This window comes from Aspergillus clavatus, genomic scaffold, assembly GCF_000002715.2.
Source record: "Aspergillus clavatus NRRL 1 1099423829802 genomic scaffold, whole genome shotgun sequence".
Taxonomy (NCBI): Eukaryota; Fungi; Ascomycota; class Eurotiomycetes; order Eurotiales; family Aspergillaceae; genus Aspergillus; species Aspergillus clavatus.
The window spans coordinates 555,372-576,066 of record NW_001517097.1 but is presented as its reverse complement, the minus strand read 5'-3'; the positions used below and the strand labels follow the sequence as shown (position 1 = coordinate 576,066).

The 20,695-nt window shown below is 52.1% G+C and overlaps 9 protein-coding genes across 9 annotated transcripts, besides 5 other annotated features; 5 read left to right on the top strand and 4 right to left on the bottom strand.

Annotated features, from left to right (window-relative positions):
• Positions 1-603: 603 nt before the first annotated feature.
• ACLA_035210 (uncharacterized protein) lies at positions 604-1,626 on the top strand (the record flags this gene model as incomplete). The annotated part of the gene is made up of 2 exons (XM_001270743.1): positions 604-673; positions 734-1,626. 2 exons carry the CDS (start codon positions 604-606, stop codon positions 1,624-1,626), a joined length of 963 nt encoding a protein of 320 aa, XP_001270744.1.
• Positions 1,353-1,372: a microsatellite.
• Positions 1,627-2,073: 447 nt separating the features above from the next.
• ACLA_035200 (uncharacterized protein) lies at positions 2,074-3,685 on the bottom strand (the record flags this gene model as incomplete). The annotated part of the gene is made up of 2 exons (XM_001270742.1): positions 2,074-2,730; positions 2,789-3,685. The coding sequence occupies 2 exons, from the start codon at positions 3,683-3,685 to the stop codon at positions 2,074-2,076; spliced, it is 1,554 nt and encodes a 517-aa protein (XP_001270743.1).
• Positions 3,686-4,091: 406 nt separating this feature from the next.
• Positions 4,092-4,138: a microsatellite.
• A 704-nt stretch (positions 4,139-4,842) lies between these two features.
• Positions 4,843-5,727, bottom strand: ACLA_035190 (putative esterase/lipase; the record flags this gene model as incomplete). The annotated part of the gene is made up of 1 exon (XM_001270741.1): positions 4,843-5,727. One exon carries the CDS (start codon positions 5,725-5,727, stop codon positions 4,843-4,845), a length of 885 nt encoding a protein of 294 aa, XP_001270742.1.
• A 719-nt stretch (positions 5,728-6,446) lies between these two features.
• On the top strand, positions 6,447-7,914 carry ACLA_035180 (multidomain presynaptic cytomatrix related protein; the record flags this gene model as incomplete). Its single annotated transcript, XM_001270740.1, has 5 exons — positions 6,447-6,521; positions 6,591-6,675; positions 6,800-6,988; positions 7,047-7,103; positions 7,166-7,914. 5 exons carry the CDS (start codon positions 6,447-6,449, stop codon positions 7,912-7,914), a joined length of 1,155 nt encoding a protein of 384 aa, XP_001270741.1.
• An 850-nt stretch (positions 7,915-8,764) lies between these two features.
• Positions 8,765-9,994, top strand: ACLA_035170 (phosphopantothenate--cysteine ligase CAB2; the record flags this gene model as incomplete). The annotated part of the gene is made up of 1 exon (XM_001270739.1): positions 8,765-9,994. One exon carries the CDS (start codon positions 8,765-8,767, stop codon positions 9,992-9,994), a length of 1,230 nt encoding a protein of 409 aa, XP_001270740.1.
• A 658-nt stretch (positions 9,995-10,652) lies between these two features.
• Positions 10,653-12,092, top strand: ACLA_035160 (glycosyltransferase family 31 protein; the record flags this gene model as incomplete). The annotated part of the gene is made up of 2 exons (XM_001270738.1): positions 10,653-11,645; positions 11,775-12,092. 2 exons carry the CDS (start codon positions 10,653-10,655, stop codon positions 12,090-12,092), a joined length of 1,311 nt encoding a protein of 436 aa, XP_001270739.1.
• A 392-nt stretch (positions 12,093-12,484) lies between these two features.
• Positions 12,485-13,940, bottom strand: ACLA_035150 (polysaccharide deacetylase family protein; the record flags this gene model as incomplete). Its single annotated transcript, XM_001270737.1, has 3 exons — positions 12,485-12,810; positions 12,866-12,951; positions 13,003-13,940. The coding sequence occupies 3 exons, from the start codon at positions 13,938-13,940 to the stop codon at positions 12,485-12,487; spliced, it is 1,350 nt and encodes a 449-aa protein (XP_001270738.1).
• A 693-nt stretch (positions 13,941-14,633) lies between these two features.
• Positions 14,634-16,808, bottom strand: ACLA_035140 (DEAD/DEAH box helicase; the record flags this gene model as incomplete). Its single annotated transcript, XM_001270736.1, has 9 exons — positions 14,634-14,926; positions 14,984-15,132; positions 15,188-15,381; positions 15,432-15,589; positions 15,637-15,710; positions 15,760-16,120; positions 16,173-16,308; positions 16,365-16,422; positions 16,477-16,808. The coding sequence occupies 9 exons, from the start codon at positions 16,806-16,808 to the stop codon at positions 14,634-14,636; spliced, it is 1,755 nt and encodes a 584-aa protein (XP_001270737.1).
• Positions 16,809-18,675: 1,867 nt separating this feature from the next.
• ACLA_035130 (pantothenate kinase) lies at positions 18,676-20,366 on the top strand (the record flags this gene model as incomplete). The annotated part of the gene is made up of 4 exons (XM_001270735.1): positions 18,676-18,939; positions 19,143-19,425; positions 19,494-19,998; positions 20,054-20,366. The coding sequence occupies 4 exons, from the start codon at positions 18,676-18,678 to the stop codon at positions 20,364-20,366; spliced, it is 1,365 nt and encodes a 454-aa protein (XP_001270736.1).
• Positions 18,950-18,981: a microsatellite.
• Positions 18,955-18,978: a microsatellite.
• Positions 20,367-20,436: 70 nt separating the features above from the next.
• Positions 20,437-20,461: a microsatellite.
• Positions 20,462-20,695: the final 234 nt, after the last annotated feature.

Genomic DNA, 20,695 nt, shown 5'->3' with positions numbered 1-20,695 from the left:
GTGTGCGTGGGTAAAGGAAGGTGTTGGTCGCGGTGATGCAAGGTAGAAGAAAGGGAGGAGGAAGGATGGAAAGGACTGGAATGAGAGGCAGGACGATGACTGGGAGAATCCTGCATCCATCTACTCAGGGTCTCTCATGTGGCGACAGCAGAGTGGAGGAAAAAGAATACTAATAATAAGAAGACGGTATTATTATTAGCACTACTCGGTAGGTAGTTTTTTCTCAGGGTCCTGAGTCCTGAGTCCTGAAGCTTGAGAGTGGATTAGGCAAGCTGGCCTTAAGGGGAGAGAGGGAGAGCTAGTTAGAGAATGACTGGAAAGAGTTTGGGGCGAAGCTTATCTTATTAGCACTTAGCAGTGGGTTAACTGGTCGACTAACGACTTGGACGGGGATAGTTGCAAGTCTTCTCGATCTATTTAACTCGATTTATTATTCAAAATACACCCCGATTCTGGAGCTTTCTTCTCTGTCTTCTCGAGTCTCTCGTGTCACTTCAAACACCTCAAGCCCAACTCCCCACGTGACTCCGCAGTTCTCTCGTCTCACGCGCGCAATAAACAAAGATTCCTCCTGCGCAACAGCCTCCAAGCGTTGCACTCACAATGGATTCCCCAGACAGCCACCAGGTGGAAGAGCAACTCGACTCGGAGATATCCTCCATCCGCCGAGAACGTGAGTCCTCATACAGCTACTCGCATTGCGACAACACAACCCGGCTAACCAACAGCACAGTCCGCAACCTCCAACGCCGCCGTCGCCTCCTAACATCCAGCCTCCTCTCCTCAGAGAACCTCCACAAACGCCTCAAAGCCCACCAAGCAGCCTCCACACCGACCCCGCTCTCCTCCCTGACCGAAGACGTCTCCCCCCTGGTGCAAGCCGCGACCAAGCACACACAATCCAACCACCACCGCGTCGCCTTCTCCACCACCACCTTCCCCTTCAAAGACCCCTCCCCGCACGCCGACCAGCCCAACCTCCTCGGCGTGCGCATCGACATCTGCCGCCGCGACGGCCGCTTCGCGAAACCGTACTACATCCTCCTGCGCCGCCTACCGGGCGCGGAAAAGCGGCTGCGCGTGCACCGGCACACGATCCCCGCGTTCATCGCGCTCGAGAAGCTGGAGCGCGTCTACCTCCCTGTGCCAAGCTCAGATGTCGACGAAGTCGGCGGCGGCGGCGACGCGGAAGCGGAAGCGGAGACAGCGTTGAAGCCGTGGAAGCGCCGGGCGGGGAAGCAGGATCTGCGGGGTCTGGTGCGCGAGGTGCGCCGCCAGTTGGTTGCGTGGCATTTGAGGCTGGATGCGGTGGAGATGTTGAAGGAGGATCTGGGGGGTGTGGATGGGCTGGATGGTGGTGGTGGTGGTGGTGATCGGCTGGAGCCGAACGATCTGGGCATTGTGTCGATGGCGCCTACGGCGCGGGAGGCGACGTATGTTCGGTTGGAGTGGGACGATGGGCGGGTTGGGCGGTTCAAGCTGTCCAGCTCGGGGATTGTAGAGCGTGCTGTGGTTATTGGTGATGGTGGGCGGGATAGGAAACTGGAGGGCGTGTTTACGGGTGGGAATGGGAGAGTGGAAACGCTGCTTGAAAGGCTACGGGGGCATGTCCTGTCCGAACCATGATGCGTGCATGCATGAGACAATACTCGGTGCTTTGTAGCGAGTGAGCTACTGAAGTTCATTTCGCACTACTGAAACAAGGATATATCACATAACAACAACAACAAAGATCTATTAATGCGCTCTACGAAGCTAACATATCTATTAAGGGTATAACAACCCCTGTCATGTCCAAAAAAATTATACACAAGGTCCACAATGCCGCCAGCTGTATGTAAAATGCCCGCCTGTCCAAGAATGAGAAGAGAAGTCTGGGGTAAAACCAAGAAGAAAAAAAGACATCAACATAATTACAAGAAAATATGGATCGACCATGGCGGGAGAGGGATATAAAACACATTATCTCCGCCATGGCAATGGATCAAGGAGGGGGGGGGGCGGCTGCAATGTATGTGCAAGGGAATATTCGGGGATAAGAAAGGGTATCACTGTGAGACGTCACGTCATAAATCAATGCACCAGTCCACTTTCCTTCGGATGCGTCTGTTCGTCGCCGCCTATACTGGCGGTGGTCTCTGAGACGCAGATGGCAGAATCCCGCGTCTCGTAAGTCGGATTGGAAAAGGACAGTGGAGGCAAGGGGCCGTAAGGCTGTCCGTGCTGGAGTTCGAGTTTTGTGCGCAGAACCGCTTCCTCCAGGTTCCAGCGACGCCGCAATTTGGCCTTCTTTGCGTCGAGGGTATGCAGTGCCAGCGACTCCTCCTGCTGATGCTGTCTTTGGAGCTCGGCAAATTCAAGCGCATGCTTGTCAATCAACGCGTCAAGCTCCCTTTCCATGCGCGCGACGGCTACTTGGAGTCTGAGCTCCTGTCGGTCCCGCAGGACCTTGATTTTGGCCGTGTGAAGCCGGTCCATGCCTTCGTGGTCATGATATTCCTGCACGAGCTGGGCCTTTTGCTGACTGGTATATGTGCGCGCAGGGGGGGTTCTGTCGGTGTCAGATACCGACTCGGAGTCGGATGTTGGTGGAGGATGGGCATTGCTGAAGTAGCCCTCCATGTATTTGATTCGTGTGCGGGAATTTTGCTTCTCTTTTTCGAACTCGCGCAGTTGGTCGATCTCCACGGCAAGCTGTCGTTCCTCCATGCGCGCCGCATCTGCTGCGTTCTGTTGGTTTCATTAGCTTACTTGCTCCTCCCTCATTTAGACAATCGTGGAGCCTGACCTTCTCCCGTTTCTGCTCCTCCGCGGCCTTGTTCTCCGATAGTCTGTCAACAACAAGAGCTTGTTGCTTGCGGCGGAGTCGGATCAAAAATGCGTCTTGAAATGCAAGGTGGCGGTCTCTCTCTAACGTGTGGGAATCACGTAACTGGGCCAACTCCGTATTTTCCAGACTCCTGTCGAGCGATTCCTTGTGGTAAAAGGGTATTTCGAGCTTCAGAGCTTCTTCTTCCTCGGCCGCGCTAGAATTAAGTGACTCGCTCGGTTGGGCCTCCACATATACCCTCTCCACCCCTCCTTCATCCTTCGCGACAATGATCTCAGCCGCGGGTGGCAGCAGAACTGTAGACGGCGTCCTCCTCTTTCTGAAGTGGATCTTTCCGATAGCGGATTTCAGGCTTGATCTCCGTTTCTCCTTCTTGTCGGACGACGAGATGCTCAACAACGAGCTCCGGTGGCTGGATGGACGCGCGAAGATCCCATTCAGACTGTGAGCCACTATTCCTTCACTCGAGCTGTACGACGTGGGACGCGTGGAGAGCGAGGCGATGGACCGGGTACTCCCGCATTTGGGGGTATCGGAGGATACAGTGAGTTCCGACAGCGACGAAGCGACCTGGTCGAGTGCAGGAGTGTCGTGGGGTGGTGCGACCTCACATATCGAGTTGCGGTCGGTCGATGAGCCAGACGATAGGACAGGCGAAGAAAGATCGATCATTCCCGAAGCGATCGATGCGGCCAGCGATGCGGTCACTTCGATTTCCGGCACTTTCAATCCCAGCTCATGCGCTTCATCGGCCAGCTGTTGATCCCGAGAGGTCTCTGAATCCTCTGTTGGAAGAAGAAGAACCTCATTGCGGTATTGGTCTTCGTCGAGACCGACCGACTTTATCGGCTCCATGGTGCGGCCACTGTTGTTCTCTGGTACATATGGGGGTGAAAAAAAGAACCCCCACAGGAACCGACCCGTGAAATCTCCTTTCCCTTCCACACTATTTTTTCTCCCTTGTACTCCTGTCCGAGGTCAAGGGCGCACGGGGTAAGATAGTAACACACTCGTCCACAGTACCAGAAGCACGGTGGACGAGATAGGAGCGCTCAAGAGCAACATCCGACTTGCGGGGTGGGTTTCACACGGGAACAAGCAAGAACAGGACTTATAGTCTACAGGAGGGAACCAAAGCCAAAGGAAGGACGGGAAAAAGGCACTAAAATCTATCAGGCTGGCCGTGATGGAGACAAATCGACACCGACTCCGACCGGAGCGAAACACAATAGGATGACCTGATTTATTATCCGGGGGCCCCTCAGACTCTCAGGCTCTCAGGCTCTCAGGCTCTCAGGCTCTCAGGCTTGTATCTGGCGACCCACGACTGAGAAGAGAGTCAGCGACCCGCCTGACTGAAGGACGCGCCATGTTGATTACAGCACGGATACACCATGGATACACCACGGCACAGGCACATCAGCTGTTGTCTGCCCAGGGTCAACCAGTATGCTGGTAATCTTAATACGCCCGTTATTCCTCGACCTCTGTTATGGACTTATGGTTTCTCGGCCTGACATCTGAGGTGTACTCCGTAGACACTACCTGATTGGGCATTTAGGGTTTAGGGCCCGTTGTTTTACTGTTTCAGCCACGCTGCTTCACCATAGCTTGGGATCAGACAACGCGGCTTCAGAATAGTTCAATGGCCCACTCTCCTGGTGAATTAGAATAGTCGAACTTGAAACCAGACAGTCGTCTTCCATCGCCGTCGTTCCAGATGATCAAGGTAGCAATAGTCAAACCCTATGATTGGACTCCATCACTTGAAGAGGATTTCCAGGGGGAAATAAAAGGATTTTTCTCGAAGGATCGTGGGCCAACTCGCCTGTCTGCATTCTGCAGCCATCTTCGCATCGCCTACTCCGTATTGCCTGAGCCTGAGCCCAACCCGCAAATTTTCCGACGTCTTTGGCTTAAACCCAAGTGCCGGAACTTATCACTCGCAGATTTCAGGGGGAGGCAAATGACACTGTGGATCATATCTACCACGTGGTGAAAACCACTCTTCACTAGCGCAATAACATGGCAACTGCCATGGCGTAGGCCTTGTCCTTTGCGTCGCCTTGAATGGTTTCTGGTGGAGCTTTTTTATCCCAGGCGTGGTTGCATCCTTGCATCCTCTGAGATACGACTTGGCGGTCAGGCAACATCTCTATCTGTGCTGCCAGCTTCTCTGCTTCGACTGCAAGGTTGTCGCCTGCTGCTGTCACAATAAGGACGCGGTTGGGGAAGCGGTCGGCGTGCGCAAAGCAAGGGGAGATGCGGGGATCTCTGGCATCCAAGGGGGAAGGAATGTAGCACTTATTGAAAAACCGAGTCACGAGCGTTGGCAGGGGTTTTCCTGCAGGATCCGGTGGGCTTTTGGACCCCGGGTCTGTGTACAAGTCGAGCGGCGGGTAGAACGCGAGGACGGAGCGGAACGTTTCTCTAGGAAATGATGCACAGGAAGCCGCGAGAGCGAGATTGCCTCCAGCGCTGAACCCCGAGACCGCCACTCGGGATAGGTCGAATTTGTCCGGCTGCTGGAGCACCCAGTTCACCGCATCTTCTACATCGTGGAGCGCCGCCGGGAACGGATGCTCTGGGGCCAGACGATATTGAACATCCAACACCGTGTAGCCTGTTTCGCGACTAATCTGTCGGCAGAACTCATCGTCGCTCCCATGGAGCGGTATTAGGAACCCGCTGCCGTGGAAATTGACCAAGACGGGGGCTGGAGATGATACTGCAGTTCCTGGTGGTTGATAGACATGTGTTTTGATAGATCTGCCCGCTTCTCTCGACTTTATCTGAAGGAGACCATCCGGGGTCGCAGGAATGCGCTTTCCACGAGTCGCGATTGCTCGAATCAACACGGCCAATATCTTCCGATAGACGTAAATCAAGGAAGACATAACTTCAACTGTGTGTTAAGATGGATAAGTAGTGGATCATAGCTAGCTTCGCGAAGAGAGTGACCAGAAGGTTTGATGGATGCGAGGAGTGTCAACTAGTTGTTGATTGTTGATGGGAACAGCACCATGGAGAGCGAGTTCGCGCTCATCTAATGTTTAAATAGTCTGATGTTGCAGTGCAATTACCCTCATTACTGAGTCCCTGACCAACCTCCACTAGGACAAGGGAGTCTCTGAGGCTACAGCATTGCCTATTGAACTTGAATAGCTACGCATAGCCCAGTATTCGAAGCTTCACTGGACATCTACATGGATTCTCTCTTCCTGATTACTATGGTGTTTGGTGTAGCACAGCTTCGAATTAGATCACTATTGCCTGTGTTATCATGGGTTGTGGAAATAGGGCTGAATTTAGCGCCAAGACCAGAGTATCCCCATTGGAGATATAAGCACACGCCCTAAGCTTGACACTGCAACGCACCTTGACTACATGGAAATGGCGACACTTCCATCACTTCGACTGTTTTGCTTGATCACGCCTTTGTCCACAACGTCGTTCTATCTCTGTTGATCACTGGTCTACAAGAGTTTCAAACATTTAGGAAACTTAATATCTGACTGGACTTTTGATGAATGGTCGTCGTATGAACTCACAATCAACCCTTACCCTCGATCATCATCCCTTGGGATCAGTGAACTAGAAGAATCATACTTGCACAATGACTTTCCATAACCATGCCGGCGATACTAGGTTTACAGTCTTTATCCGCCTTCCATTTCCCAGAGGCGACTTTGTAGATCCGCCCCCTGCAAGTGGCCATGCGGATTAAACTTCCTCTTATTCCATTTACTAACAGCTACAGGTTGAGTGGAACGCCGCCAAGGACCAAGCCCTCTGGGATATCCTTTCCCGTCCTTCGAAAGGAGACGATATAGACTGTATGTACTGTCTAAAGTCTTCTTCAAATCTAACGTGATACTGACTCTCTTGCAGGGAAGGCACTGTATGTTTCCAGGGCGACTCACAAAGACACAAAATCAACATGCTTACGACTTGACCGCTTCAGCGCAGATAGCTTCGATGTGACCTTGCAGTTCCTTCTGCAGCAAGCAGCCTGGCTATATGACCGGCAACTGTCGCAAGTTCGCGCCCAAATGCGTAGAGTGGTGCCTCACTCGAACTCGCCATCTCCAGCTCCCGGTTCAATGACTGGGAGCACAGCTCTTGGTGGACAACCTATCAAAGGCATCCCTGGCGCTGGTATTCTATTTCCTCTTGTTGAGTATGTTCAAAGCTTTCAAGCTAAGTTGTCTCAAAGGCCCGCGTGCTCCATCCCGCCTTACGTCGCAACAGAAAGATGCATTGCCCCAGCGAAGTAAGTCGTCTCTGCCCTCTATGATTGGGGCTAAATTCCAAATCTGTTACTAACTTGACAAGTGGAAGTCCCTGGACCCCGCCGTACGAGCTCTACAACAACTATCAACCAGATAAGAAGTCAAGAAAAGCCACCCCAGCCCGAGACGGTGGCTGCTGAGACTGGAGACGCGAAACGAAATGGCCACGGCCGACAGCCTTCTATCAACAAGAGCAGACAGGCTCTGCCGCCTCCGCTTCATAGATCCCCGACGCTCGAGGAAGAAGATCCTTCCTCTGGTTCATCAGAAGAGTCTGATTCGGACGAGGATATCATGATGAGCAGAACGGGACCTAGGTTCAAGCGCTTCAGCAAGTTCTCCACCCATCGACCTGGCTTGAGAGATGACGAAGATGACGAAGACGAATCCCCTGCTTTTCTGCCCTTAACTCGAGAGCCTGCCGCGATTCTACGTGACTCCTCCCGGCAGGATCTCAATGCAACGCTTCGGTTAGAAGCCGAGCAGGCTGCGCAACGAAGACGCCCCATACAGCAGGAACCCATGATACGAAGGTCAATTACAACTGAATCTTCGACGAGCTCTGTCAGTTCGGGGGCACTTGTCCCTCTCCGACAAGTAGACGACCGCTGGAGTTCCCATCCGCCGAGTGGGACATTCAGTCCCCGGCGAACAGCACAATTGGCGCGGTCAAGCCCACGGCAGTCGGTTGCGTCTGGAAACGACGCGAGCGATACGCCTAGCATGGGCAGCAGCTACGGCGATTTAGACGGTAAGGAGATTGTCCGTCAGAATGCACATCCAGATGACTAATGTCATGTGCGAGCAGATGCTAGTGTGACGCAATCGGCGCTCGAAGAAGCTCTGCTCAGTAACATGCAACACGGTGGCATGGCGAGTCGGATGAGTACTATCAGCCAGGCGCTACGTAGCAAGTATCTATGAGAATGGCTGGATCGGACTGGTGGGGCTACTTCCTGCACGCTGCGATGTGATGCTGGTCTTGACATTTCAATACCGAAGACTATGATTCTCTCAGTCACATCTGATCTGCTGTCGCACCATGTAATTATCACGTGAATACTCAGTTGCTTTTGACGTCAGCCCCCTATCAAAGGCGGTGAACAATATCCAACAAACCCCGAAGCCTCGGCGAAAGCAGCAGAGAGGCCGATGAAGTATCTCGATCGCTGTTTTGAACATCGGCATTACTCCAAGTAAGTTCCATCATGAGCATCTATCCCTATCCCTGTATCTAATCGTTGTCCTGTAAGGACGCCCGCCAATTCGGTTTTTTTGTTGTGTTGAGGAGGGCTTTCCCACCAGGTACTTCTCGCTCTTATCGGTTGACGTCGGTTCAATGGAGGAGGGGCTGCAACTCCGTACGGAATGGGCTAACTGATTTCCTCGGTGGTTGAGAAGCAGATCCCAACAGCAGTGGTTAATAATATAATACGATATTGCTTCTAGGTTCCTGCTGGCGATATTTCCTGTCCATCTTTAGATCACTCGACTGTACAACATATCTATTTGCTCGTCCTCTTGGTTTCCGAGTCATCGCATATTGGTCGAGTACAAGTCGATCCTCAAGCGATTGGAATACCTTCAAAAAAGAAAACCCCCCTACCCACACCTACTGCCAGGTGCCTCCGCGCTATTCACAATGGCAGCGGCAACGACAGAGGAGATGACGCCTGCGCAGCAAGAGTCGGTCTATTTCAGCAACTACCCTCCACCCAAGAACCTACCAAAACACGAAGCCCTCGCGAGGGCCTTTATTGAATATCATACCGAAGCGAACAGACGGGTTGTCCTTGTGACATCCGGCGGCACAACGGTGCCTCTGGAAAACCAGACCGTGCGATTCATCGATAACTTCTCCGCCGGAACGAGAGGTGCGACGTCCGCCGAGTATTTCCTCCAGGAAGGATACGCCGTGATCTTCCTGCATCGGCAATACAGTCTTCTGCCGTATTCGCGACACTACAGCCACTCGACCAACTGTTTCTTGGATTTTATGGATGAGGCGGAATCGCCGGACACCGACCATGGCCGCATCGTGGTGCGCAGTGAGTATCAGGACGAGATGCGGGATGTGTTGCGGAAATATCGCTATGCCAAACGAAATAACCTGCTGCTGCTCCTGCCTTTCACCACGGTCTCCGAGTACTTGTTCGAATTGCGGATGCTGGCACAGTTGATGAAACCCCTGGGCCCCAATGCGCTGTTTTACCTTGCCGCTGCGGTCAGCGATTTCTTCATCCCCCGCGAGCGGATGGCCGAGCATAAAATCCAGTCATCCGAGCTCCCCGCTTCCCTGGATAGCTCCCATGCAGTCGCGGGATCGGATATCTACACCGGCGGAATCGAGGCCCAACCACCCACCCACAGTAAGAAACTCGTGATCGATCTGGACCCTGTCCCCAAGTTCCTGCACCAGCTGGTCGATGGCTGGGCGCCTGACGGAAGCATGATTGTCTCGTTCAAGCTGGAGACGGATCCCAATCTGTTGGTCTACAAGGCTCAGACGGCGCTGAAGCGGTATGCGCACCACCTGGTGATCGGCAATCTCCTCTCGACACGAAAGTGGGAGGTTGTCTTTGTGACCCCGGAGCCTCCCTATGAGCGTTGGATCCGGGTGCCCAAGTCGAGGCGTAGCAAGAGTATTTCCGGAGCGGAAGATCAGGTGGGATTGGCGGAGGCAAAGAAGCAACTCAACGATGACTCGACGAACCGTTCCCGTGGGGAAACCCGAGGGGAAGATGTACAGGGGCAAGGAAGCAGTAGCCCCGAGGACGGAGTGGAGATCGAGAGTCTGATCATTCCCGAGTTGGTGAAGCTGCACTCGAACATGATCGCCAAACACCAAACCAAGCAAGCAGTGATTCAGTAGCATGTAGAACCAACGCGACAAGAATCAAGCATATTCCTATTCTGCAATTCATCCGTTCATACTCATAGATCCCCTCGTTTCTCTCTAATAACAATCAGTATTTTCTTGTGCAATGCTTGGCGTGGTGGCCTGTGTTGACAGTCTTCCCACAGACACTCTGTTATGATTATTGAGGCAGAGAACCCACCCAGAGACACACAGCTCTCCAGACGCGCGTACTCTATAAGATCCTCTCTCGGTCTCTGTCGGTGGGCCAGATCGTCCTCACTTACGTCGCTGAAATTCAATTCGGTCCAGTTGCTTTCTGGAAATCGAGCCCCCCAGAGCAGGCTGTCATGCCGCCGCTTATCCCTGTGTCGATCTCCCCAATTCCACACCCTGCTTCTTTCCTCTCTCTCCCTTCCTCTACTTCCTCCTCCGCGCCTCCCACGACTTTCTCCAGCTTCAAACCCATCACTTCTGTGGACAATAATATGCAATTGTGACAAGGAATATCTAAGAATCCCTCTAAGAACCTAACGACGATGCCCAACAGCGTTGCAGTCAAGCTGGAGGATCCATTTTAACCGCGCTGTTTCGCCCCTCCCCGCCCTCCCCATCCTCTCCGCCGCATCGACGCTCCTTACAACTACGTCCAGCTTCTACTTCGCTCGCGAGGATGATTATTCCCCTTCGTTATCGTCGACGTATCACCGTTATCCTCGCGCTGCTCGGATTATTTCTCCTATACCATTTCGTCTCGATCCGACCGGACCTGCAACGACCGCTCTCCGCCATCCGCAGCAATGGGCGCCAGCAGCAATCACAAAATCCGGAGTGTCCGTCGCTTCCTGGGATCGAAGACGTCCTGGTGGTAATGAAAACCGGCGTGACCGAAGCCCTCGACAAAGTCCCCGTGCACTTCGAGACCACTCTGCGCTGCGTCCCCAACTACGTGATCTTCTCTGACTTCGAGGAGGACATTGCGGGCGTGCGCGTGCACGACGCCCTGCGCAATATGGACAGTGAGGTGAAGCGCACGGTGCCAGACTTCGATCTCTACAATCGGCTGCAGAAGCTCGGACGGCCCGGCCTGGAAACGCAGGATTTCGCCGACGAGGCCAACTCCGCCATCGGGAAGCCCAACAACCGGGGCTGGAAGCTGGACAAGTGGAAGTTCCTACCCATGATCCAGGAGACGTTGCGCTACAAGCCCGACGCCAAATGGTACGTCTTCATGGAGGCGGATACGTACTACTCCTGGCCCACACTGCTTGAGTGGCTGGCGCATTACGACCCGTCCAAAGCGCTCTACATCGGCACCGAGACCCAGATTGCGGACGTCATTTTCGCCCACGGCGGCTCCGGCTTTGTCCTCTCCCAGCCCGCGCTCCAGCTCGCCGCCGACGAGTACGCCGGCCGCACCGTCGAGCTGGACATGTTTACCGACGGCCACTGGGCGGGCGACTGCGTCCTCGGCAAGGTCCTGCTGGACGCCGGCGTCCCGCTCACATTTTCGTGGCCCATTCTGCAGAACTCCAACGTTGGCGAACTTGACCCCTTCACCAAAGGCTTCTACCGGCAGCCCTGGTGTTTCCCTGCTGTCGCGTTACACCACCTTTTACCGCAGGACATCCGGAACCTGTGGCAATTTGAACAGCGCCGATGGAAGGTGAGATCCCTTTCCCCCTCCCTTATCAACCCTTTCCAGCACACAAAACAAAAACGCCTTGGAACAGAGGGAAAGGAAAGGAAAAGAAAAAAGGGAAAAGAAAAGCTAACAGCAATCCCACCTGTCCAGTCCCGCAAACGCCTCCTCCTCCACTCCGACATCTTCAAAGAACTCATCTACCCCGAACTCTCCAATGTCCGCGACGGCTGGGACAACCTCGCCAGCGACGAACAACCCTCCGCCACCTCCTTCCACGAATGCCAATCCCTCTGCCTCAACGACCTGTCCTGCACCCAGTTCGCCCTCCGCGACGGCGCTTGCTTCACCGGCAAGTCTCCCCGGCTCGGCGTGCGACGGCCCCAGGTGCGGTCCGGCTGGGTCATGAAGCGGGTCGAGCGGATGTTGGCCGGGGCGCCGTCGTGTCCGAAGCCCGATTTTGGCGTTTGATTTCCCGGGATCCGAAAGCGAAAAGTAATCATAATAATACCATATTTATTATACCTGTCATCTTAGAACGGGTCGTGAGGGATGACACATCGCCGGGGTTTCCGGTCTGCATGTCATGTATTTTTAGATGCTGATGTCGGTTTTGCTCTGCGGTTGCTGCTGTCCCTTGGCTATTATTCATGGACAGAGCTGCGGGATATACATTGGGTGGGCGTTTTATGGGTTTGTGCATTGGGCATCAGAAGAGGTTTACAATATACAAACTTCGATCATCACACTGGAAGATTTCAGTCCAAACTTGTTTCCATTGGCATAGATGCCGCACTACCCTATTTGAACTGAACATTCAGGCCCATCCTTTGCAGTGAATCGAGGCCGGCCATGAACAAAATTCAGCCCGTCAATGGAGGACTGGCAGGATCCTCAAGGCACTGGTCGATCCGCATGATCGTGGCATTCCTCGCCTTGACAAATCGGATCACCTCGGGAAAATACTGCACCGTGCTCGGACTGAGGTAGTGCATCACAGCGAGATTGCCCCCTTGTCTCACATCGCGATAAAAGGCCTCGAGCTGTTTTTCCGGCGTCTCGGTACCGGCCCACAGCCAGTCTTCGATGTCCACACTCCAGTTGACAATCTGGGGATCCGTGATATGTGCCGCCAGTCGTTGACGTAGCCTTGCACCAACCGTCCCAAACGGTGGCCGAAAATAGCGAGCTGCACTGGGTTAGTTGGGTGTGTCCGAATGAGTACAAACCATGAAGCCACGTACACTCGACTCCGAGCAAACCCTGGAACGTCTGTATGTTCTTGATGATCTCATTGTCGATGTCTTCGATGGTCTCAAGGCCCTCCATTCTTTCACATTATCAGTATCGTTCAAGTACTCCCATAGCAAAGAAAACATACTTGCGATGAGTGTCCGAATGAAGGGCAATCTGATGTCCTCTTCTCAACATCTCCCGGTAGACTTGAGTGAAATTGGTATCCTCGCTCCTCAGTCCCGCTCCAACAACGAAAAAGGTCACTAGAATCCCCTCCTTTTCCAAGATGTCCATGACCTGTTGGGCAAACTGCGGCAGCCCATCATCTATACCGAACGCAAAGGAGTTGGGCCTCGTGCATCTAAGTACCATGCTCCCGCTTTCCAACTTGTCTGGTAAGCGAAGTCTCATGGGGAGCTCTGAAACGATCTCCACTTTGTGCAGTGTCAGCGTCTCCCCAGTGTAGAATCCGTTAAATGATACGGAGAGGACGTTCGACAGGTCAATGTGGAAATGCGCCAGGGGCACGAATATATGATGGCCCAGCGCGTACCGGGCCGCCTCGACTGAGTCCCACGTCTCCGGGTACGGCTTGCGGCGCGCGTCACACTCCCTGTTATTCTGATTCAGAGAGATGCTGAACTTGTTCGTTCCAGAGAACTCCACATGCAGGTACTGGTCTTGGTATGGAAGCAGACTGAAGCACCCTTCCGATGCTAGCTGTGTGTGATAGTTGTGGTCCGGGTCCGACGGGAAGAAACGCACATAGCTCCCGCCATACTTCACGGGAAGATCTTCGCCTGGTCCGTGCCAGAACCCGAGATTATTGCGGTATGTGTCGTGGAAAGTGTCGATCATGACGGTTGGATGGAAGTCCATGCCATTGGGGATCGAGATATTCGTGCAATTTGGAGTGGTGCCGGCTGATGGTGGCGTGGAGTGCTGGTGAAACGGAAGTATAGGGATATAGGTGCCATTCTGGGTGGTCCTGTTGGATGGAAATGCGACGACGAGGCAGAGAAATGAGAGTATACCCACGAGCCGGGTCCACCTAAGGCGATACACTGCCACGATCGCTGCCATGGTATATTGAACACTTAGGTGTCGGAAGTGATACACAAGCGGATCTATAATAAGGTAAGAATGCAAATGAGGATCTGAGGGATGTTATACAGTTCAGAGGGGAATACTACTGAACTTGATGAATCTGATGATATACAACGAAAGACTGACAGAGCTCGGAGCAGCGTGCATCTCTGCTAAAGGGAGGGGGGGAGTGACAGGAAGTCGGTTGTACGTGGGAGGAAGCGAAGCGATGACTCCCAAGTGGAAGGCGCATCCTGACCTTTGCCAGCGTTCTTCATCTCATACAAAATTGAACATCCAAGCTATTCGGAGAAAAAGAGAAAAGTTTCGAATCAATCAGATAGTCTCCTTACGCATTAAATATGTCCATACCAACATAAGACACTAGCTAGCCATCTACCTTCAGTCATTTGAGAATCCCGAGAAAGACCTAGACCTCATCATCCTTGCTAAGACCAGGGTGAAAGACGACTTATCCAGTTGACCCTCTACTAAATTCTCTGGCCTGACCAAGGTCCCAAAAGACAGCCTGCCTGTATCCATCGTCTCTGGTGGACTAGCATACCGCGATGGGAGACAGCGGAAGTACCTGGCGACACTCAGAGAAGCCTGCTCTGTCAAAAGGTCTGAAGGACATCAACCGTCTACCGGCTGACTGTCGGACAAGCTAGGGTGATCGAGCATATCCCATTACTCCCAGCCGTCGCCAGCAGGGGCGGGCTCATCGGAAGACTCCATAGGGATGCCGGCCCAGACCGTTCCAGTGTCATTGTTGTCATTTACAGTTTCATTCTCAGCACCCTCATCGTCTGTGTCATCGTCAAATTTGACCACGTCATCGGCAGGCTTATAGGACTCCAAAAAGTCTGGAATCTTTTGGGCGCTTTCGATCAGGATCTTGACGAGATCAGGGGCAAGCTCAGCATTCCTGTCGTTGTAGAATGAGGTTGCGAGTCCTTCGTTTCCAATGCGTGCGGTACGCCCTGTCCTCCGTTAGCAAGGCGTCTTCTCTGTAGTAAGTAAGTCGCTGTGGGTCTCACCGATACGATGGATGTATTCAGTAATACCACCATGCATGACACTTGGAAGGTCAAAGTTGATAACGTGCATGACGTTCTTGATATCCAGGCCGCGAGCAGAAACGCCAGTGGCCACCAGGATAGGGCATCTAGCAGTGCGAAAGGCACGCCTGAAGAGTAATAAGTCCTGGCGCTCATCCTCCAAGGAAAGAAGATCCAACTTACAGTGCATCTTCACGTTCACGCTGAGTACGGTCAGAGTGGATGGAAGTGCTGGGGAGTCCCATATTGTACAGAAAATCATCCAAGAAATCTGCCTGGGTCTTGGTGTTGACGAAGATCAAAGTACGAGAAGGCGGCATGGCCAACAGCAAGTCGTAGAGACACTGCTTCTTCAAGTGATCTTCTGCAAAAATGATCTGAGCCGACATGTCAGTAATTTTGGCGACCATGGACATCGGAGACTTACGTTCTGATCCACGTTGACATGAGTGCTGCCGGGACGGCCAATGCGAATACGGACATGGTCTTCGGCAAGGAACTTGCGGGCCAGGCGACGACAATCTTTGTTGAAAGTAGCCGAGAACATCATATAACGATGATCAGCATCTTCATTCACATCTTCTACTTGTCAGCGCATTTCGGAAAGCGACAACGGACTTGCTTACCTCCACCCGACATGATCTTGGTGAAATCGGATTCCCAGTCGGAGAGAAGGAGCTCATCGGCTTCGTCAATTATGGTATACCTTGGAGGATTAGTCTGGGGGCAAATGAGGCAAGGATTCTATGGCTTACTTGACGCGGCTTAAAGACAAGACATGAGGTTTGTCCATAAAGTCAAGCAGTCGTCCCGGGGTGCCGATAAGTATATCGCACCCCTTCTGAAGCTCTTCACGTTGTTCACGGCTCGGAGCACCACCATAGACAACACAAGGGCGCAACATCGAGCGGTAACACAGACGACGGGCTTCGTCAAAGATTTGGGTGGAAAGTTCTCTGGTAGGAGCAACGATCAAGACGAGAGGCTCGGCACGAACTGCATCGACGGACGGATTAAAGCCATTAGCCAAGTTTGGACGAGGGGCTGCCAATTTTTTGGCCTTTCCCATCAACTGGGAAAGGGCTGGGATCAAAAAGGCAGCTGTTTTGCCGGAACCTAGTCAGACAATTAGCTGTTCGGCCCTTTGAACCTCAAGTTCAGTGCTTGCCAGTTTGCGCGATCGCGATGAGATCATGACCCGTGAGGACAGCGGGAATCGAATAGGCCTGGATTGGAGTAGGGATCTCATAGCCACACAGACGAATGTTTTCACGCATGAAGGGGTGAAGGCCAGCATCATCAAACTGGAAATTGTCAGCGACAGGGACGAACACGGTAATGCCAGACAATGACAGCTTACGTTTCTGACGGGGCTAGGGCGTTCTCTACTTTCAGCGACAACATCAATCTTCTGCAAACTTCGAAATGTTAGTGGTAGAGTTTTGACGATCTGGAGAGGAGACATTACTCACTTTGCAATCTTGAGGCCAGTACGGTTGATGAACTCGTTACGGAACAACATCTCCTCAAGCTCAGGATTGGCAGGGCCAACGTCACCGAACTCATCACTCCACTCATACTTTGCAGCATTGGCAGCCCACTCAGGAAGTCCACTCTGCTCAGGGTCGGCAAACTCCTCTGGCTTCTCGGAGGGGCCAGTGTTGTACTTGGCGTAGTTGTACTGCTCCGGAGGCGCCCATCCCTTCTCACGAGCGAGATTGACAGCTTCGGCATTCTTGTTGGTCTGGTCAGCCGTCACTTCTTCGAGCGCATTGCTCATGTCTGTGACATCGAAGTTGTCCATCTTGGAGGACGAATGGCCTGGACGTGAAAGAAAAGCTGTCTAATATACTCGGAGTGGATGGAGTTAACTAAATGTAGTGTCTGGTTGGAATTGAGATGGGAGAAGGTTAACACCGGGAGAGTATTAGAGGGATCACACTGAGTACAGTGTAGAAAACTGGTGACAGAAGAAAGAAGATGGGATGGGAAGAACATACTTGGAAGAGAAAGATGCCAGTCAGTAAAAGCCGTTGAGTGCAGTGATGAAGAGGGTGATGCTGATCCACATGGGAAGAGAAGAGCACCCAAGTTATCTCTGCACAGGAGATGAAATAGAAGAAGAGAAAGAAAGGAAGAGAGAAGTAGAGCCAAAACAAACGAGAGGAGCAACAGAATCTGCCGGAAACGTAGAGGGATACAGGCAACGACTAAGCAGTTCTTCACCCAACCTGACACGGTCCCTTCTTCCTTCTGAGAGCCTATGTCTACCAAAGTGATGTGTTTGCTCTATGTCGAAAGAAATAATGATCTTGGGTATAATACTTCATTGGTAACTGATGTTCTTTAGAATGCTCTTCAAGGCAAAGGTATGTCACCCAAGTTGTAAGTGTTCTGTCAGGAGCAACCTCATAGTTGATAGCTAACTATGCTCTCAAGCCAGGCTTCTATTGTCTTGTTGCATTAAGAGTGTGCTGTCTCCTGAACCTCTCAATCTTGAATGAAGAATCCTTCAAAGGGCGGAATCATTATCGCAGGATATCTTGAACATGGCATCATGCATGGGAGCAGCATTCATAGGCAGCCGCCAGCTGATAACATACTGAACCATTCATGGTCACCTTCTCCTGAGCAAACTGCTGTCTGGTTGATCAGGTAGTTATGGGCTCTATCCCGGATGTGAACGAAGAGCAGTTGCACCTGAGCAGGTATAAACGAATCACCATTTGCAGCTGATATGCATTCAGCCTTCCTCTTGTTGATGAGTGAATGACAGTACTCTCCTTCCTTCTAGTATACCTGCCTGTTCATCTTCATGTCCGCTCAAAGTAGAGGGTTGATCTCCCACTGCCATTGGTGTCTTATCGGGATCATACTGTCGTTTGATCAAACAGGGAGCAAGCCCAACCGCGGTGCTTGTCCGATAGGCTGTTTTCATCTCCATTCTCTTGGTCCCATCAGGGATATCCCTCCCTGCAGTGAAGATGCCTGAGAGATGATAAAGAAAGGCCCGACTTTGCTTGAAAGTAGTGTTGGCATTTTGGAGCGGTGATGATTTTTTGAGTTGAGTAGGTGAAAATATATCTATACAATCATGATGTGCTCATAGTGAGTGGAAGAAGGATGGGACTTTTGAGACGATCTGTCTCACAGAAAAAAAAGCCATTGAATACACCATGGTCCTGCTCAATCAAGGTAAGCTCTATCACCGTCCAAATAATATCCTCAATATCATATAGAAGCATGCTTACATGAAACGAATGCCTCAGGCATCCAAGGCCTGCCTCAATAGACGTCATGCGGCGGAGTTGAGATCCTCAGATCACCAGAGAGCACACTGATATTCATCTTCAGAATTGATCTCGCTGCTAGGTAAGCCGATGTAGTTCCTCCATGAGCCATATTCTTCCGATGCTATCCACCGCCGAGGTTGATTAACTACTTTCTCTCCACCGAAGTAAGGATCGGGAATGCTCCACCCCGTCAAAGGTACCACCCTATCTCGGTACGCTTTGGTTCCACTACTCAGCAAAAGCGGGCAGAAGGAAATATACGCAGTAGGGGTTATCACGGTGTCCCTTTACTCCGAAATGCGCATCTTCTGAGCTCCTGAGGTGAGCGCGATTGAACTTCCAAACATACCCCTTTTCTACGGTCGTTGCGACTTCATCATGTCTTCCACAGAATCCAATTCCACCGGGGCAGATGCGGTCCCTCCGAAGCGTGCGACCAGTGCCTTCACAGAGCGAACGGGTCGCCTAGAACGAGCGATTACCAACCCCGGAGCCGTCAAGATCAACGTCAAAGGGGCTTTCATTGTCGATGAAGAACCTCGATCGAAGAGTCCTGCATCCTCTACTGATGGCGTATACTACGAGAGCCAAGATATTCGTCTTCCTCATCATACTGGCCTAGTGAGCCATGTCGCTGTCGATGTGAGTCCTGTTTCTTTTTTTTTTTTTTTTTTTTTTTTTCTTCCGCAGTTCCCCGCAGAATCCTCACCCCGCAATTCTCACGCGACGAAATATCAAAAAAGAAGAGAGAAACAACACCACCAGAGAGGGGAGTTGTCGCACATACATGACGCTACAGTAAAAGAAAAATCACTGACTAGACCTTCTTTGGCGACTATCTTCAGATCGGTGGCTCGCTCGCGAAACTCGTTTACTTCAGCCGGGAACTGGACTCCCCGGATAATGGCGGTCGTCTCAATTTCATCAACTTCGAAACTCACCGCATAGAACTGTGCATTGACTTTATCCGACAGCTGAAGGAGGAGCATCTGAGGCTCAATGGTCCCTCTGAAGATGAGTTGTGCATTATTGCAACAGGGGGCGGGGCATACAAGTACTACGACAAGTTGAAGGAGGCATTGAACGTGAACATCATACGGGAGGATGAAATGGAATGCCTTATTACTGGTACGCGCCAAAAATTTCTTCAACTGTCCGTGTTGGATAAAACTCACTTACCCATGAACTTCCGACAGGTCTCGACTTCTTCATTACCGAGATCCCCAACGAAGTGTTCACATATAGCGAAGCCGAGCCGATGCAATTTGCCGAGGCCCGACCGGATGTTTATCCCTACCTACTAGTGAACATCGGCTCTGGCGTATCGATGATTAAGGTATCAGGCCCAAAGCAGTTCGAGCGTGTAGGTGGTACGCACCTGGGCGGGGGCACATTTTGGGGTCTGATGTCCTTGCTCACGGGTGCCCGGACGTTTGACGACATGCTGGCGATGGCCGACCGAGGAGACAACAGTGGGGTGGACATGCTGGTGGGCGACATCTACGGCATGGATTACGGTAAGATCGGGCTCAAGAGCACTGCCATTGCCAGCACATTTGGCAAGGTTTTCCGGATGATGAATACTGCCGAGCGGCGCGCAGAGGATGGCGTGGGCCTCTCGGTTCATGAATCGGATCAAACAAACGGCGAAGTCAAGTTCAGCCCTGAGGACATGGGACGAAGCTTGTTGTATGCCATCAGGTATGTTTGCATGTCGACCCCAAAGACACATGACAGCGCTCCTAACATGCCACAGTAACAACATCGGGCAAATTGCATACCTGCAATCAGAGAAGCACCAAGTCAAGCACATTTATTTTGGCGGCTCATTCATCCGCGGCCACCACCAGACGATGAATACACTATCATATGCCATTAGATTCTGGTCCAAGGGTGAGAAGCAGGGTTACTTTTTGCGACATGAAGGCTACCTCGGCGCTGTCGGTGCGTTCCTCAGGAGACAACCCGAGAACTGGGGCCGCAGAAACAGCATCCATGATGCACCTTCTGCGATCCAGGCGGCTAAAGAGGCTGTTCAAACCAAAAAGGAAGATCCCTCCAGCTCGTGATGGCTGGAAGAGGAACCAGCACGACTAGTACCGTCACGCTGGTCTGATCCGATGATCCGCTGGTTCATCGTTTTTTTTTTTTTCTTTTCTTTTTTAGATCTTGATACCCGTTTGTTGACGTTTGCATATTGCGTACCAATTCCTTTCGCTTTGGAGGCTTCGAATTTCATTTGTCCCCCTTCGAAGTGATCAATTGCAGCGACAGGAGCTTCTTCTTCTCCTCGTTGACCATCATCCCTGAGCGTTCTGTACATTATCGGTTGCCCTACGTCCAGAGTCTTCTCACCGAGGTTTCATGAACCTTGCACCAGAATTTGACTCGACATGCT